At 39.0% G+C, this 19,264-nt stretch overlaps 1 protein-coding gene across 1 annotated transcript in view; it reads right to left on the reverse strand.

Moving 5' to 3' along the window:
* The window catches only part of Dpyd (dihydropyrimidine dehydrogenase), an 801,706-nt gene that overhangs the window by 744,327 nt on the left and 38,115 nt on the right, over positions 1-19,264 (reverse strand). The window contains exon 2 of the mRNA XM_087897615.1: positions 19,111-19,221. Coding sequence (XP_087753741.1) covers positions 19,111-19,221 — 111 coding nt within the window. The remainder of the gene's footprint in view (positions 1-19,110; positions 19,222-19,264) is intronic.

Here is a 19,264-nt window from a genome sequence, read left to right on the forward strand (position 1 = left end):
CAAGGAGCCTAAGAGATCTATCTGACTCTCACCTTTCAGTGTGCATGGCCACACACCACTTTTAAAAAATGTGTCCTGGGGCTCTAACTCAGGTCCTTATGAATGAGTGGCAGTCACTTTACTAGAGGAGCCGTTTCCCTAGTCCTCACGATCCTGCTTAGTACACTGTTCTTTCCTCTGTTTTTGCATGAGTTCTTCATCAGATCTGAACTGCTTGTTTGCACTCTGCCTCTCAAATATTCAAATATTTTATGTATTTCAAATTTTAGGTTCTGTCCTCCTCAGTGAACCTACTGACACTCTTAGTCAACAACCACCCTTACAATTCTTTTTCCTTATAAGCCTAAGGAATAACTAGGGCCCACAGAGCATATGGAAAAGTAGCCCAAATATAAATAAGCAAACTGACTTCTCTGTCAACGAATGTTCTTACAAGGGATATAGACATGATTGGGTAGATGAATTTTTCATCTGTGGTTATAAAAAGTGCCAATTTTATAAAGTCAAAAAGAACTATAGGTAAAGAAGAGGGATTGAGATACAGATGTAGAGAGAGACTGTAAGTCAGAAAGACAATGGGGAAGTCAAACATATAAAGCATCAAGATATCAAGAATGAAAATCAGTACATTAGAAAGCATAATACAGCCTAAAAGTAATCCAAAAGAAGTAAATGAACCAACGATAAAGACAAGGCCATACCACAAATTCTACCTATGCTCTGAGTGAAGCTGAGCAGAAAGGAAGGACTCCAAAGCAACCAATAGCAAACACTGAATCTATCATTGAAGCAAGTTACTAAATCTATGGAAGTCCCACCATCGGAGTTCATGATCGAGTTTATTTATTCCAGGGCCAGAAAGATGTCAAGGAAGGAAAAAATACTTCCATGTCTGAGGACCTGAGGGGTCCAACCCCAGCAATACACATAGGGAAAGAAAACAACCAACCCCTGCAAGTTGTCCTCTGACCTCCACATGTGCATGTTCTCTCCCTCCCTCTCTCTCTCTCTGTCTCTCTCTGTGTGTGTCCCTGTCACTGTCTCTCTCTGTTGTCTTTCACTGTGTCTCTGTCTGTCTCTCATTGTGTATCTCAGTCTCTCTCCCTCACACGCACACTAAATAAATCTAAGTTTATTTAATTATAAATGCATTTAACAAACATGGATTTATTTACTGGGTGTTAAAATGTAAAGTATATTATATTTGGAAAAAGGAATCATTAAAGAGAAATAAATGCATCATTATGTTCAATATTTAATGCCTATAATTTATGTCTAAAAGCAGTAACATGCATTAAAGAAATCCAGGATAAATACATGCTTTCGTAGACATCAGGCAATAGCTCAGGTCTATAGAGTTGGTGCCTTCTAATCATGACAACCTGAGGTCAATCCCCATAACCAAAGTTTAAAAACAAAAATGCCAAGCATGGTGCTGCCTATTTGTAATCCCGGCATTGGTGAGCATGGGGACAAATGGATCTCTTAAGCTCTTTGGCACGCTTACTTGGAGAGTTCTTGAGCAGTAAAGCATTCTGTCTCAAAATACGAACACACAGAAACAAAGTGGACAGCTCTTGAGGAATGACATCCAATGTTTCACTCGGACTTCCACATGAACAGGTATATGTATGTTCCCCAACACACAAAGAAGGGAATTTCTCTAAGAAAGACTGATCAGTTTTTTTCAATTTGATTTGCATGGCTAAACGGAGAGTCAAAGAATCATAGACAGATAGCAAAAATAAAACTAGCAGAGCCCAGCCAATAAGCTAAGACCCAAACTGGGATTAGATACCCCACTATGCTTAGTCCTAAACTTTAACATTTACAAAACAAAAATATTTGCCTGAGAAGTACTAGCCACAGCTTAAAGCTCAAAGGACTTGGCGGTACTTTATATCCATCTAGAGGAGCCTGTTCTATAATCGATAAACTCCGTTATACCTCACCACCCTTGCTAATTCAGCCTATAGACCGCCATCTTCAGCTAGACAAGAGTCCCAGGTAACCTCGGGTGCATGGGGGGGTGGGTGGGAGGGTTGTTGGAAGGGGAGAGGGTTAGAGAGAAGGGAGTAGGGGAGGAATGGGGAAAACTCGGGGGACTGAGATGGGGGGAGGGAGGAAGGATGGATATGGGATCAGGGAAGAATATATCTTAACTAAGGGAGTCATTTTAGGGTTTACAAGAGACTTTATTATATATGGGATCCCGGGTCCAAGGAGAGATCCCCAGATTGTTCTCTGGACAGAGGAGAGAGTGCCTGAACCGGCCTTGGCCTATAACCATACTGATGAAGATTTTGCTTATCACCATAGATCCTTCATCCGACGATGGATGGCGATACAGATGGAGACCCACATTGGAGCACCGGACTGAGCCCCCCATGGCCCAAATGAGGAGCAGAAGGAGGAAGAACATGAAAAAAAAAACCAACTCAGGACCGCGAGGGGTGCGATCACCCACTGATACAAGGGGACTGATCTAATGAGAGTTCACCAAGGTCAGTTGGACTGGGACTGAACGAGCACGTGATCCAACCAGATTTTCTGAATGTGGCCAGATTCTCTGAATGTGGCTGGCCCGGAGCCTTTCTGAAAAGCCATTGACAATGACACTGGGACTTGTTTCCTCTGCATATACTGGATTTTTGGGATCTAGTCTGTTTGAATACTCACCTTCCTGGACCTGGAGGGAGGGGGAAGGAACTTGAACTTCCCACAGGGCTGGAAGCCCTGACTGCTCTTATGGATGGAGAGGGGGGAGGAGGAGGGAGAGGGGGGAGTGGGCGGAAATGGAAACTTTCATAATTTAATAAACTTTGAAAAAAAAGTAAGCAAGAGAATCACCATAAAAACGTTAGGTCAAGGTGTAGCCAATGAGGTGGGAAGCAATGGGCTACATTTTCTTATTAAGAACATTACGCTACCCTTTATGAAATTAAAGGACAAAGGAGGATTTAGTAGTAAATTAAGAATAGAGAGCTTAATTGAATTGAGCAATGAAGTACACACACACCGCCCGTGTCATGTACATGGTCATATTGTCCTAAAAACTGACACAGAATCCTCAAACAAGAAATCATCACAGAGTAGAGAGACTATACATGATGGGATCCCAAAAATTGAAGTTCCCTATGTAGAGGATTTTACAAGGCTAATTGGCTGATTTAAATTTTTTCATGGGAGTCTTACTGTTACAGATTCAGAGCCAAATTGTCTAGGTCTATCTTTGGTCCCCTAATAGTCACCCCTTGTCCTTTTCTGTGTTTGACCTTACATAATTTTTACCATCAGATGAAATGCATTCTTGACATGTCACCTGCTCGCTAAGAATGTCAAGAGATAGTATCTGAAACCCAGCAGTTTTCCCCACTTTGCTCTACCCTGCCTACCTGACGTCCCCACCAGTGTATTTGGTTTATTGGTTGTGACTTTTCTTATGTATGTGCAGAACGTTAAAGAAGCTGCTCCCACATTGGGATGTGTTGTTTGGATTAACCTGAATCTTGATGTGCACGCCATGGTGTATTCATCACGATTTAGTTGAGAATAGAATCTCTGTCCTTTCCTTTGGCAGTCTGAAGACCTTAACTCAAACTCTGCCATCATGTCCCAAGGACATTTAAGGAGTGGGAGAGCTCTCTGCCTTCTTCCAAACTACTTTAAAGCAAATGGATTACCCCTTCTGAAATTGTCATATCTCTCCTCTCCAGGACAAGTACTCCTATCACTGCAGACATGTCAGTACCAGAATGGACTTACCAAAACAACCCTTACCTTCCCCATCTATGCATCCTCACCTGAATCAGTACCTGTAGAATCTCAACTCCCTTCTCCTTGGTGATGTCACTTAAAATTAATTAGTTCTGGCAAAATGGTGTGTAGACCTTGGATCCACAGAATATTTCAGTCTACAGCCCTTTTCTATGAAAGCCTTTGGCAATGAAGAGTCAAATATTAACATCATGTGACGTTTTATGTTTTTCTTTGCGGCTTATCTGTCTTTTGTTGTTTCAGTTCACATGGCTCAGACATATAAGGTACGGGATGGAAGCAAAGATTTTCCTCACCATACGTATGGATTTGCACACCATAAAGTACATACGTATGAATATGCACACGTTTCTTTCCCCCTTCTGTGACTGACATTACATCTTTTCAACCAACAGGCAAAATCCATGGAATGTCTTCTTAGCATACCATTAACTTCCATGAAAACAACAGTTAAAACAGCAAGGCATTTGGAATCTATAATAGTTTCCCCACATTCTCATAACCTGCGTACCCGATAAACCCACTACACTATCTGAAAATTGTGCCATCAGAAGATGGAATTAAGAGCAAAGACAATGAGTGTTTCTAGGTCATGGCTACTGATGTTTGGTTGCAAAACATATCTCTTATTCCATTTTAGGTGAGAGCTATGGTTATGTCTTCTCTCTTCAGACACTGCTGGTGACATTTCAGACAAGGGTCTGATATGCAAATTCTGAGTAGTCGTGGAAATCTTTGGTAGCAGTCACAGGTAGTATTCTGGGAAACAGGCTAGAAACATTAAAATATATGTTAGAAATGCTGAGAGAAAAGAGAAAGTTTCCATTATAAGCGGCTAAAAACTGATTACTGCATGGCCATGAGCATAGGGTATAACACAATAGACTACCTTTTTTAAAAAAAATTATTTTTATTTCTAATTAAACATATGCATGTATCTGTATGAGAGTACATGCATGTGAGTTAGGATGCCTGTGAAGTCCAGAGGAAGGTGTTATATGACCTGGAGCTGGAGTCACAGGAAGTTGCTAACTGCCCAATGACCTAATGTTGGGGCTGGGAATCAAACTCGGGTCCTCTGCAAAGGCAGTGCATTCCCTTCACCAGTCAACCTTCTATGTGGACCAACAATTAAGTTTTTAAAAATACTCTTTTAATTACTTCTGTATAATTGTATGCCTACACAAAATCCAAGTAGGTCACACCCTTCTTCTCCTCTCCAACTCCTTCCTTACAGACCTCCCCAACTCCTGGATCCTTCTCCTGCATTCATGTGTCCAGTTTTTAAGACCTCACTGAGTCCTACTAGTGATGCTCACAGGCACATGGGCGTAAAGTCATCCATTAGAATGTAGGCAACCTACAAGGGATCATAATTCTAAAGAAAATAGACTTCCCTCAGCAGTCAACATTTGTCAATAGGTAGTCAGCTAGGGGTAGGGCCTCATGACCCCCACCCATCCAATTAACTTTTTAATTAGAGGAACTCTAGATAAGTAACACTAAAAATGTACCCCAATGTAAAGGAAACAAACACGCCATGCAGTTAGGATGTACCCACCTGGATTAGGGCATATGAAAATCCAAGTATTTCAAAATTCACAAACTTCAATAAAGGAGAGCTGCACATGTCAGCTCACATTCAATTGAAGGTGCATGACTGTAGTGAGCTCTTTTCAAGCTATTTCTCTATGGCCCCCGCTACTCAGAGGACTGCATGCAATATTAATGCTCTCGGTTTTGTGAGTACACAGCACATACTGCATCCCCAATAAAAGAAAAGCTCCTCAATTCCTAATCATTTCAATAGGCTCTAATGTAATATTTCCTACATTGGAAATCACGGCACTTTATTTAAGGAAATTGGTCTGGCCAAGTAAGCCGTGTGTAGTGCAGGCTGCACAGACGCCAGTTCAAAGGATCAGATGTCAAAGTGCTCCTTCTAATGTCCCTTAATCATCACTCCGATTAGTGCCTGAATAGGACTGTGATTAAAACGCTGCTGTCATTGTCTACCTATTCAGGCTTCTAGCATTCTACATGGGTACCACCGATTAGCGTTTGAATAGATGAGCGATTAGAAAGACAGCTGCCATTGTATGCCCATTCTGGAAAACAGCAAAACTCGCATATTTATTTGCTATGAGCACCAAATAAGTGTTTTGCAAAGGTAAAATATACCATTAGGCTCTAAAGACAATTTAGCTGATTTCTTTTGTTCACAGCACTCTATTTTCCCATATGCAAAGATATTTCTTATTTGCAAATACAGTAATATGCTTCATTAATATCGTCTAAAATATACATATTCTGTTTTGCAGCCATATCTTAACACACATCTGCTTTATTATATAGCACTTATTGACCTACAATACATCATGCAATTCCAGTTTAATATTTATGATTATGCAAAGAATTTCTGTGTAAACAAATCAACGCAATTTGGTTCCAGATCTTCTGGATCCTATCTCAGTATTTTTAGAACATTATGTGGCCTGTTTGAACAACTTCTTCGAAGAGAAAGCTGTGTATCAGATGCTGAGAGTCTGAAAGAGGCTCACAATTCACACACACTGACTAGCACAACAGGAGCTCCCAGACAGGGTGAGCTGTATGCAGTCAGGGTGGGATCCCCTTTCACCACATCATGGGATGCAGAGGGGTAGCCTACAGTGAAAGCTTAGCCAGACTACTACCTGGAGATTTATTATTAAAGGAATTTGGAAAAACATTTATAGAAAATAATGAACTGCAATTTCATTTATACAAGGTGTAACTCAAAATAAATACTCTCTCGCTTTCTGTAAGTGTGTGTGTGTGTGTGTATGTGTGTGTGTGTGTGTGTGTGTGTGTGTGTGTGTGTGCATTGTATGTGTGTTGGTATGTACAAGACCCATTTACAGCCAAGAAATTCTGGACAGTGGAGATGTTAATACACAAACAATTTTCATCTCAAAGAGGATAAAAGATAGACATTACACAGAAACACAGATTCAGGCTGCATCAAATTCCATGTCCAAACATGGGTACAGTTTGTTGAAGTGTTTAGAGTAACAGAAAGAAAGAAAATCAAAGTTGATGACACCTTCCAAGGACTTTGTTGGAAACATCAGGTACACAAGGTTACAACAAAGCACAGGAACTTCTGCTATAGACTGAAGATACGATCTGAGGGCATTCTTAGCTGTTTGGATGGTGGAAGCTAGGGATCTGTTAAGTTAATACATTCCAAAAGGTTTCAACTGACAGTCACAAGAATGTTCAGTCACATGCAGAAGTCTGCAAGAAAGGCTATTGAGAGGGCTAAAAATAACCCAAGATAAATTGTAATTGGCCTCCAGACCTGCAACATTCCAAATTGGCCACAATCACTGAAATTCTATCAGTTAATCAGTCTTACCCAAGGTGCAATGTAAGGTGCAGTTTCTTTCAAGGGCATTCCTTCAAGGAAGAAATCGTCTGTTGCCAATCATCACCGTCAGTTACGCCCATGCTCTTCCTCTATTCTACTTTTCTATGTCATCTGTCGTGAAGGACCTACCTGCGGCTCCACCTTTACAGCAACCGAAATCTACCTGCACAAACAGCCCCAAATGCTAATTCTCATATGCACCAGTTCTCACGAAGTGTTACATGGATGATGGGTTTCATGTATGCCCCTCATTTCACCTAGTGCATTGACTTTATTAGTATCTTCATTTACAGACAAAGAAAGGGAAGTGGAAAGAACTGTGTTTCAGTGAAAATCAAGCAGGTAGTAAATGACAAAAGCGTTATGTGAACCCAAGTTGTTGATCTCCAGATGTCAGACTCTTACCCAACCTGTCGGCAGCTGAGTACTGATCCTCTGACTGCTTCCCTACAATTGCAACCTCAGAGATAAGGCAAAACATTATAAAGAGGATTTTCTTCTTCTTTTGCAAATAAAGCTTATTGAAACTTACTTCTGGAGAGTTCCTTCAGGTTCGTGTAAGCCAGGAGTAGGTCTAGACTCTATTCTGATTAACAATAAAGGAGGGGAAAAATTGCTCAACCATTATAAAAATTTCAAACCAGAGAAGAACACGAGAAAAGTAACAGGGCTAATGGCAGACAATTACAAACGAGTTTAATTTGTGTGCCACTTGGATGTAGAGAAAATTGTGATTGGCCTGAAATAAATAATTGAATGTCGCCATTTTGCAACAGCCTCTGGATAGCAAGAGTTAACCATTTTCTTCTCTTTAGGCAGCTACTGCTTTATTGCATATATCTACTTGGAGAATAAATCTCTAGTCATATCATTCCATGTGGAAAGAAGCACCAAGGAAAGTCGCTTTCAAAGTGAGAACATAATATTTGACCAACACTAAACTACAGCATACATCAAGCAAGGAGCCCGCCTCCTTAATGAACCAGCACACACTTCTCTTAACGAAATAAGCGGATTTTTGACCTTGTCAATAGGTGTAATTAGCTGTGATCATCATTACTGCTACTCACTGCTGCCCTCCCTCAACTCTACATCCTACTCCTTGCAGAACTCAAGCTGCTTCTTGACCTTTGGCACAGTCAGCTCCCTCGGAGGTCTTCCCCATGCCCATTTTCCACCCTGAGAAGATCCCACTTTGTAGCTTTCCTTCTTCAACTTCCATCTTTAATCTCAGCTTAAGAACTGCTTTCTGAGGGAGGCCAACCTTGAATACTGAAGCCAAGTTATGTATACAGCTGCCACGGCAGACTTACTAACAAAATTGAACTGTGAATGCGAGTTTAATTCACGGATGAGTGTGTGTATACTGTCAGGGCAAATAGGGTTTGTGTCTTCATCTCCGTCCTAATCCACAGAGACGGATGCCTACGACATCTTCAGTTTAGTAATTAATAAATGTGTACAAGTGAGATTCAAGTTGATGTGTTGAGTGTGCATATAAAATGCATGAATTAATTTGGAGAGACATATGAAAAGTGTTAAACTATAAGTAAATTCTTTATCAAGTCATGCGCTTAATCCCAGCACTTGGGAGTCAGAAGCAGATAGATCTCTAAGTTCGAGTTCAACCTGGTCTACAGAGTGAGTTTCAGGATAGTCAAAGCTACATAGAGAAGTCTTGCTTCAATAAACAAAAGCAAACATTTTTTTTTAAAGTAAATTCTTTAGGAAGGGTCATTGTATGAAAAGCCACTCGTTTTGACTTTTGAGATAATACACCAAGGTATTCAGACATTATTCAGAGTTCACACTTCATGTTCAGTCAATGAAGAACAAATCACATTTTAGGCTTTAATCTGAGCTCTCAAGATAGTCCAGATGAATTCTTATAAATGAAGACTATACATGAAACATGTTCTTAAAAGGAAACCAGTATAGGTTTCAGTATATGGGGGTGGGGGCGGAGACTCATGAAGTCAGTGGTTCTAGCTTATCACTTAGGTCAGTGGTTCTCAGCCTAATTCTGTGATCCTTAATACAGTTGCTCATGTTGTGGTGACTCCCACATAAAAGTATTTTTGTTGCTACTTCTGCACTGTAATTTTTCTACCATTAAGAACTGCAATATAAATATCTGATATGCAGATGGTCTTAGGCAAGCCCTGTGAAAGGGTGTTTCAGCCCCAAAGGGATTAGGACCCACAGGCTGGCTTAGGTACAATAATATATCACTTAGCAATCCCTTCATCTGCAGGATCCAAGTTCCTCGAAGTTAATGACCATAGTCATGACAATCAGTGGTGAATGTGTGTTTGTATGTATGTATAAAAACAAAACAGTAATATTATCATCTGCCAGAATGTAAGAATACATTTAGAATCTCAGTGCCAAGAACAGGCTTTGGCATATTCCAAGAATATGGTAAACAGTCTAGTTAGTTACCATTTACTAAGCACTTAGTCACATACCCAGCACTAATTCAAGTGCTGAGGGTTCAGTTATGAAAAAAAAAACAGGCCCTTATACACATGATATTTTAATTAGGAGACAAGCCATTCATTAGGACACATCGTATGTTAGCTGTCAATTGCTATGGAAAGAAAAATGAAGAAGGGAAGGCCTAATGCAGAGTAAATGCATGGGGCAGCAGTGGGCCCACAGCTGTTGGTCAATGACTCTAGTTTAGTTATCATTGTAAATAATTTAATCAGGATTTACCAGCATTGACTCCCCCTCCATACTCTTCTTTTTCTCAGTCACCATTGTTCCTGAAACTGTTATGGAATACAACAGCATAGATCACACAATTGAATCCTACTTTTGCACAGTCCCTAATTCTTGGAACACGAGAACACATAAATGAAATATACTTGCTTTGGGGGGACAGACACAGAAATAATATATAAGAAACTGAATAATGAGACATCATCCAAATGAGGCATTTTAATTAGATACTTTAAAAATGCCTTGTGCATGATAAATATGTCATAAATTCATAAGGAGTGAAAATATTAAGTATTTGCATGTCATGAACATTTCAATAAAATTTCCTCATATTTGCTACTAGACCAGACTCATAGATCCTGATCAATAAGGAGGAAAGAAGGAGCAGGAAAAGAAGAGAAAATGCTAAAGAGATAGCTCATCAGTTAAGATCATTTATTGCTCTTTTAGAAGACCCAAATTTGGGTCCCAGCACCAAATAAGGCAGATGGCATGCTTCCTGTTGCTTTGTGCCCTCCTTGGGCACCTGTATTCATACATGAATGTACCCACACACAGACCAGACACATACACATAATTAATTAATAAAAGAATATTTCACGATTAGGAAAAAATAAAGGTGAGCCATGGTGAGCACATCCCAGCACATAGAAGGCAGAGACAGGTGGATTTCTATGGGTTCAAGGCCAGTCTGATATAAATACTAAGTTCCAGATTATTCAGGTTCTTAGCAGTGAAACTCTTTAGAAAACATAATAAAATAGACTTTTCAAAACTTTTTCCCCAAGAAAGGAAAAATAATGGCAAAATTTATATAAATAGCATTTCTACGACAGTTGGAAAGACAGAAATCGAAGTTTCAGGGGAGGAGAAATGAACCTAGGTGATTCACGGGAGCTAGAAGAAGAAATGTGAGCCAAGGAAATGGCAGATTTCTCTCAACTTTTCACCTTTCAACACAGATCACATTAATATTTTAATGGCAGAGAGTCAGGAGAGGAACAAAAGACAAGTAAATGCTAGAGGAAAAGGTTTCAGGATAACTCCCAAGGCTCTTCACAGATGCCTGGCCAACACCTAGTGTGTGGCAGTCAACAGACAGACTCTATGACTTAGGAGCTACCTGAAGCCCTGAGAAAGAGGCCTGAGACAGGAAGTATCTTGAGCTCTATTGCCCACCGTACCATCACAATAACTGGCACACCACTCGAGGCCTTCATAGTAGTAAAAAGGTCGGTGACAGTCGAGAATCTGGTGACTGGGGGAGAGGAGGGTGAGAAAGACTCATAAAGAATTATTGTGGGTGGGAAGTGATGGGAAGGTGGCTCAGCAGGTAAAAGAACTTGCTGCTCAAGCAAGGAGAATACAAGTTCAAATCCCTAATACTACCTGGTTTTTTAAAAACAGGCACTTAAATAACCCTAGCTCTATAAATTACAGAGACAAGGAGGATTTTCGGGGATTGCTGGCCACCAGCCTAGCTCCTTGTTCAGTGACAGACCTTACTTATCTCAAGTGAAGGATGAGAGTGATTGGGCAAGACATTCAATGTCCTTCTTCAGAAAATGAATAGGCAAGGTAAACACAAACACACACACACACACACACACACACACACACACACACACACTGGCTGTCCATGACTCATATATCATGTCAGGCCAGAAAAATTAAGTGGAAAGGGTCAGACAAATCAACAGAGACAAAGCTACTCACTCATAGAGACTGCTGAGGGTAGAGATTAAGTTCAGCAAAACGAAAACAAAATCAGAAACCTTCCTAGCATCCCCGAGTATCTAGTCACATAGTATCATTCACTACACCAACGCTGTCTTTTCTATCAACAAAAGGAGGTTTGGTAAGTTACAAAGAAAAGAATCTTGTTTATTGTTCTTTAATTTCAGGAACTCAAGCTTAAAGTAAATCTATTTTTATAAGAAAGCCTGTCAACAATCCAAAATGCAAGCTCTGAGAATTCTTTGACAATGTGGTCCAAGGAAAGGCAAGGTAGAAAGGGGTCACGTCCTCACAATGGGGTGCAAAGCTCAAGAGGTTGGAAAGTTTACACTTAGGAATCTGAACTGGGAATTTGGTAAGCCAGTACTGGGACTCATATTCCATCTTGCATCCTACAATGCCACAGAGCTAGCTAGCCAAGCAAGAGGGAATGAATCCCTTAGAACTTTAACAAAAGAAGTGGGTGTCATCTAGTGACCTGGCAAACCCGAGAAGGGGGGAAATCAGAAGGTCCAGAAGACGAGGGAAATTGTAAGCATAATTGTAAAAACATTATAAATGAACCTCTTTGGGAACATATGAAACAACACATTAGGAGGGAAACAAATGTGCCCTTGTAGGCACTCTCTGCCTATGCCCATTTAAGATCATTTCACCTCCCACACTTGTTTTAAGCCAATTTCTCAACTCTACTGTCCTTATTTGGGAGCAAAAGGTTCAGTGCCACACAAAGTTCTATATAATCTAATGCTAGGGGAAACAGACATTGCCCTACCTATATTTTTGTTCATTTCTATGATGATCTATTTTTGATTAGCCTTTGGTTAGCCCTTTAAAGTGACTATCTGTAGTCAGTGCCTTGCTTGCACCATCCTGAATCCTGCCCCAATCTCAGGATATACCATTTTTCCCTTCCGCGATGCCACACACTTCTCCTGAAAAATTCTACCCACAGGCTTCTAATTAACTATACCTCCTGATGTTTCAAAATCCTTAATTTTCATCTCTTAAGATCAAAAGATTACATGCTGAAATCATTACTTCCCATCAATATACTCTATAAAGAATGAACTAACAAATTCAACTTCAAAGCCATACATTTTGTGCATATATATATATATATATATATATATATATATATATATATATAATTTGGCTTTGGGTGTATACAAATGAATAAGCAATAAACATGCATGTGGAGGTCAGAAGAAAAGGTCAGGTGTCAACTTTTAAGAGCTCTCCACCTTCTTTCTCTTTGAGACTGTTTCTCCATGGTCTGGAACTCACCAATCAAACTAGACTGGCTGGGGCCATTGAAAGGGATTGCCTGTCTCTTCCTCCCCAACTCTGGGATTACAAGCATCTTCCACCTTGCTTGTCTTGTATTAGTGAGTTCTGGGAATGGAAGTCAGATTCTTGTGTTGGCACAGCAAGCATTTGCCAAACAAACTGTCCCCCTAACCATCATGTCACGCCTTCTAATTTCTAAATATCTTCACACCTACACTCCACTACCAGTTCCCTTCCCTAATCTTCATTATTTATCATCCAATTTTCTGAATAGTCCCAGAAATCTCACCTGCAATATTTCCCATTAAACCTGTCTCCTACACTAAATCCCAGAATCATCTAGCTGAAGGCAAATTTACTTGACAATTAAAATCTACATATTGTTCTTCCCTAGAAATAGTATTGTAACTATTAATTAATGTCTGTGTTCTTCATCAGAATATGACAGATCCTTGATAAGGTTTATGCTGCACTCATATTTATTCTAACTGATGAATGACAGAATGCCTAGCCTATTCTAATGGGTAATTAATAGGAAAACACACACACACACACACACACACACACACACACACACACACACACAGGGAAAAATATCTATGTCCAAAACTAAAATTTCTTATTTAGTTTCATTGTCTATAAAGGAAGTTCAATGGCTGATTTTTATCTCTTCATGTAAAGTACTCTGCTTAAAGAGCTCTCTTGCCATATAACATGGGTTCAATGTTTAGTTCTATGTTAGTCTGACTTCTTGGGTCTCCTTGTAGAAGATTCTCCATCTAGGAATGGAGACAAAATATAATGACTGTCACAAAGTGATTCTGAAGGTTAAAAAGCAAGAATTTAGACATAGAACCTGAAATAACAAACTTTAATGGGCATTAAATTTTCACTGTCTTTTTTAGATGAGAGTACCTACTATGTGTCGCAAATTTGAATGAATTCACAAATGACTCACTGCACTTAACCATGTTTCATTTTTTCCACTTGAGATAAAATTTATGATTCACAGTATTTTCTGGTCTTCAGAAATTGCTTATAGAAAATGACTGCAAAAATATTTATGTAATTAGGACAGTTCAACATTTTCAAAATGTCAAAAATAAACAGTGGTTATGGAACACCTGCTTAAAAGATATTGGGAATAACTGCTTTGTGCTTCATTACCCAGTCCAAACATATTTGCCAGCCTAAATTCCCTATGTAATTCAGAATTTCCAATTAGTAATAGAAAGCTAGCAAGCTGCCAAATAGTGAAATTCTTGGGCAAAAAAAATTCAAAATGGTCATCCTTGGGACAAAACAACTCCTGTACTCCTAGAAGCCAATCATCTGCTTGTTAAAACAAAATTAGAGTCTGTCTTTAAAAAATACAATATTTCTGTAGATTTTTTTCATCTCTCAGTAGTATTCAATATGGCACCTGAAAGCATGAATGTTTCAGGCATCAGTTAAGTGAGTAGAAAGATGGAGGAAAGTTGGGTAGGGAATGAGGACTACACTATAGCTCCCTAAAACGTTATCTGGGATTTCAAAGAAACCCATGCATGACCTGGATATGCCCTGTGATTGGTCAATGACTTTCTGACAGAAGGCTGAGCATAGTCAAACCAAAGCTCAAGTCTTCATTCTGTCTGTCTTCTGGGATAACGTCAGAAACAACACAATCCACCTTTTTGAACATCTAAAGTATGTCAGTTTCCATAAACACATTAGTATTTTCTTCTTTTTTAAAGAGTTACTTATTTATTATGTATATGCTTTTCTATCTGCATATTTTCCTGCAGGCACGAAGAGGACATTCGATCTCATTATACATGATTGTGACCTGCCATATGGTTGTTGGGAATTGAAATCAGGACCTCTGGAAGAACAGCCAGTGCTCTTAACCTCTGAACCATCTCTCTTGCCCCAATTTGGCTTTTCTGAGGTGAAATACTGGTAAGGACATGAGTAATCTGAATGAGTCTAAGTAAATCTTTATTTATTTTTCAGCCTAGATATCATCATGCATAAACCAAAGGAAGTCATCTGAGGGAATCCACATTCCTCAGAAATCAAACGCAGCAACAAGACATCCGCAAAGAGCTGCCAATAACTGCAACACAAGAAAATATGTAATTCTAATGTGCAGTCTATTAAGAATTGGGAAAATAACAGTTTTGTTCATTTGTTCATTCACACATTCATTCAATAGCTATGTGGTAAGTCCCTGCTATGTTCCAAGTGCCATTCAAGAAGCTGGGGTAAAGGTAAGAAGAAAAGCAAGACAAGTGAAATATAAAAATAGTTGTTCAACTGAGCTTTACGGACTCATAGGCAAAAGGAAGACAATGAAGAAACTAGGAGCCAAAGGTGTGTACCACAAGCAAATCCTGGGGAGAAAAGCCAAACAAGGAAACCCGAAAAGAGTCATGTAAAGAGCAGGCAGAATTTGACATAGGGTTCCTGGAGGCAGCTTCTCTGAGATGATTGATCAGCAAAGAAAATTCTGCAAAGAGCAAGAGAACAGGAAAAGCCCTGGCAGATTGTCAGCACAGAACTTTTAAAGTAGATCTCAGCTGTACTAATTCTTAAAAATAGACTCCACTTGGAAAGGGGATAGTATCGAAACTAGTCTCAAGGCCACCAGAGAGACCTAAGGGAGTGGTGATAAGGACATCATTTACTCTTAGTATTTTATTCTAGCAGAAAAGATAAAGGCAGAAATTCTGGAGAATAGATTTTCACGGACAAGATAGTAATTTCATAATTTGACCATCAGCCTTTTCCATTTGAGATGCCTGTCAGGTCTGTGAGAAGAGTATTCAGTGAGCCTTTGCTTATCACAGCAGAGTTAGAAAGATTGGCTAAAGATCAAAATATAGGAATTATCTGACTGAAGATGCTACTAAAACAGAGAGGGGATGATTGAATTAATAACATAATAAATAACAGGAGAGAAAGGCAGATAGGGTAGGAGAAGGGGGAGAGAAATTCTCATACCACAGAAAAGAGGAGAACGAGGGTGGGAAAAGGGAGAGAATAAAGGAGGGAGGGAGAGAGAGATTATGAGAGAACCAATCTTCCAGTGAACAGAAATTAAAGAGCTGTAGCAATATTGTGGGTGAGACCCTGAAATAGAAATTTCAGCATTGATAGATAATTTTCCTAGAGGCAAAACTGGATTTGGGATTGGACATGTGTCCTTATTAATTGAGTGTTCTTCAGGAAAACCACAGGGAGAGGAAGAATGAAGGAAGGAAAGGCAAAGCCAAGATGCATCCATGATATTGCCTAGTCTCAGCCAGAACCAGAAGGCTCTGCAATGTCCTCCTGGGGCCAAGGGGTAGAGTCAATTTTAAGAACACATCTATGCTGGGTGTGGTAGTACACAGATTGATAAGGGCTCTTTGAAGGTTGAAGAAGGTGGGTCTTGGGGAGTTCAAGGTCAGTCTAGCCTAGACATCAAATTCTAGGATCTTTCCTTGGCCTCTGACACCACCCCAGTAGAAACACTGGGGCAGCTCACAGTCTCATGACAAGGTGGGAGTCCAGGTTATCCACTTGCCCCATTAGTGAGGTTTATAAAGAGACTCCTCTTTTCCTGTATCTTCTGGTGTTTGGCTAGAGTAGGTATTGCCACTGTGAGTGCTATCTGTCTTACTGACTCTCTGTGACTAGAGAAAACAGAGTTTCTGTTGGTGTTACCAAAGGTACAGACAAAATAGAAATCAAAGCACATACTTTGATAACAACTTCATGCAATTTTTTACACCAGCACAGAGAGGATACTAATGCACAAGAAGGAAAACTTATTCAGATGGTGAACTGAGAATCAACTGGAACCATAGGCCCTGATCCCCTTACAGGAATGAACCACACTGTGGCTCCCCCTCATTCTATGAGAATCACTGCAGTTTGTACAGTGATCGACACCTTCAGCAGATCTTGTACAATAGATTATTCTTTTTACATAGATTAGAAGCCTTTAACTTAGTGTCCCATTTATATTTACTCACTTTAAAAAATACAAAATACACAAAATGTCAAGAACACAAAGATAACCACCATTAATAACTGTATGGACATTTTTATTCTTTGTTGATGTGCACAAAGATATGACTGTATATATGTACACAGAATTGCAATTAGATAAAGAGGTATTTAATGTGTGCTGCATGTAATATAGATTGTGACTGTTTAACTCAGTGTATTAACTATTTAAAAATAATTTTAATGGTCATACAATTTAACACTGAATATATTTACTTTAATTTAGTTAACCAAGATCCAGTATTTAGAATTCAGAGGATTTTCTCCTACATTTTTTTCTCTACTGAATAAATAATGCCTAGAATAATCCTCTTTCTACATAATTAATGTTTACCTAATTCTTAATTCTTTCCATAGGACATATTACTTACTGTAAAATGAATTACTGAGTGTGTTTTATAATTTAAAGTGATTGCTATAGGTTGAATTGTGTCTCTGTAAAATGTATATGTTGTATACATATGTTAGAACCTCAAAAATGTAGTTACTTAAAGACAGAATTTAAAGAAGTAAACAGATTTAAACAAGCTAGTAGAACAGTCAGACTACATGAAAACAGAAATCATTGAAAACAGGAATTAGACATCATTGATAAGACAAGTAGAAAGGTCTCAGCAGGATTCAACTCTGTGAACACATTCATCATCATCTCCAAAATAGTGATCTTAATGACTCTAGCAACCCTACAATGTTGTTTTGAAATTATAGCCCCATCACATAGCACAAATATTAATGAATATTCTCAAGTATATTGTGAGATTACTTTTCTACAAATTAAAACAATAAATACTTGGTCAAGAAAACATCTCAATACTACCTTTTTCAATTACATATTTTAGAAGATATGATATAAGAAACTGTATGTATGAGACCACATCAGGAATAAATGATCACTTTTCCTAAGACTGTAGTAATAATAACAATTGTAATAGAAAAAAACTTCTATTTCTACATAGAATGAGGACCAAAGCATGTTAGATTGTTTATTAATGAAAAGTCCTAGGGAAGGCATCTGATGTCTTTGGATCATAGCTCTCACATATTTGAAATGAGGGAGTTATCCTTGATAGACTTTAACAGGTAGGTTTGAAAACTATACCATTCTGCTTTAATTGCTCTTCAATTGTTGCCATCATTATACAAGATCACAATATATCATCACACAATCCAGTGTGAGCTACCCTGGGGTCCTTTCAAAGACTCGTACTGGAAATGTCCTGGTAGAGAACAGAGCTCCTGGGAGTAGACCAAGGAAAACAGAATCCCAAATTCATGGCTGCAGCTGACTGAGAGATATGTTCATGTTATAGTCTGCCTGCATTTTTGTTGTTTTCAAAATCCTTTTCAGAATGGCCCATGAAAGAGAAACATAACAATTGCTAAGCATATCCACAGGTGACTGACCTCAAGTCCCAGTGGAAGGAGAACTAAGGAGGACAAAAATAATGTCATGTATCTTAAGCAACAGTATGTATAAAACATACAAGGAACAAACACCAAGCAAGCTCCTGCTACAGTCTCATTAACTATCTTGGAAAAATCATTTTGGGGGAATTTCAGGAAAAAAGGAATTCCTTTCCCATTTAAAATATTTGTAGCCCATAAAACAGCCTCTTCAATATTGCCTTTGAGGTCACATCCACTCATGACCTCACAGTCTGTGATCATGACATAGGCACAGATAAGAAAGAGTGTAAGCTGAGGGTTGTGACTTAAGCTCCAACCTTAGGACTCAGGAGGTGAGGATAGAAGGAATCACATGCTATTAGGCCAGTCTGTGATTCCTGGTCACAACAAGCAGATAAGAACCTGGAAATGTTGGCTGTTTACGCTGGACACTTGCTGGTCATATGTCCGCCAAGAACATGTTGCACTCTCCACAGTGGCACTGAACCTTAGGACGCAGAAAGTCTTTCACCATGTCACCATTGCGCAAAACAATTTTAAGCTAAAGTTAATCAAATTTAGAAAAATAAATATTGGCTTGAGACTGTTTTCAAATATAAAATATTTAAAGTATTTCAAAAACACAGGAGGACTTTGTACATATTTAATTACATTTTGAAGGATTTAGAAGACATTGTCCAATATGTGGGGTCATTTTCAGCATTAAATCATGTATTTATGATACTTACAAAGCAATTCTTATCAGAATTTCTTTTCCAATGTTTCTTGTCTAGTTTCTTGGCCACGGTGGAACGCAGCGTTGCATGAACTTGTATTCGAGGATTTAAAGCCAGGATACTCTGAATACAAGGAAAAACAATATGCAAATATAAGTAACCATGT

Source organism: Myodes glareolus, chromosome 17 (genome assembly GCF_982192425.1).
Source record: "Myodes glareolus chromosome 17, mMyoGla1.1, whole genome shotgun sequence".
Taxonomy (NCBI): Eukaryota; Metazoa; Chordata; class Mammalia; order Rodentia; family Cricetidae; genus Myodes; species Myodes glareolus.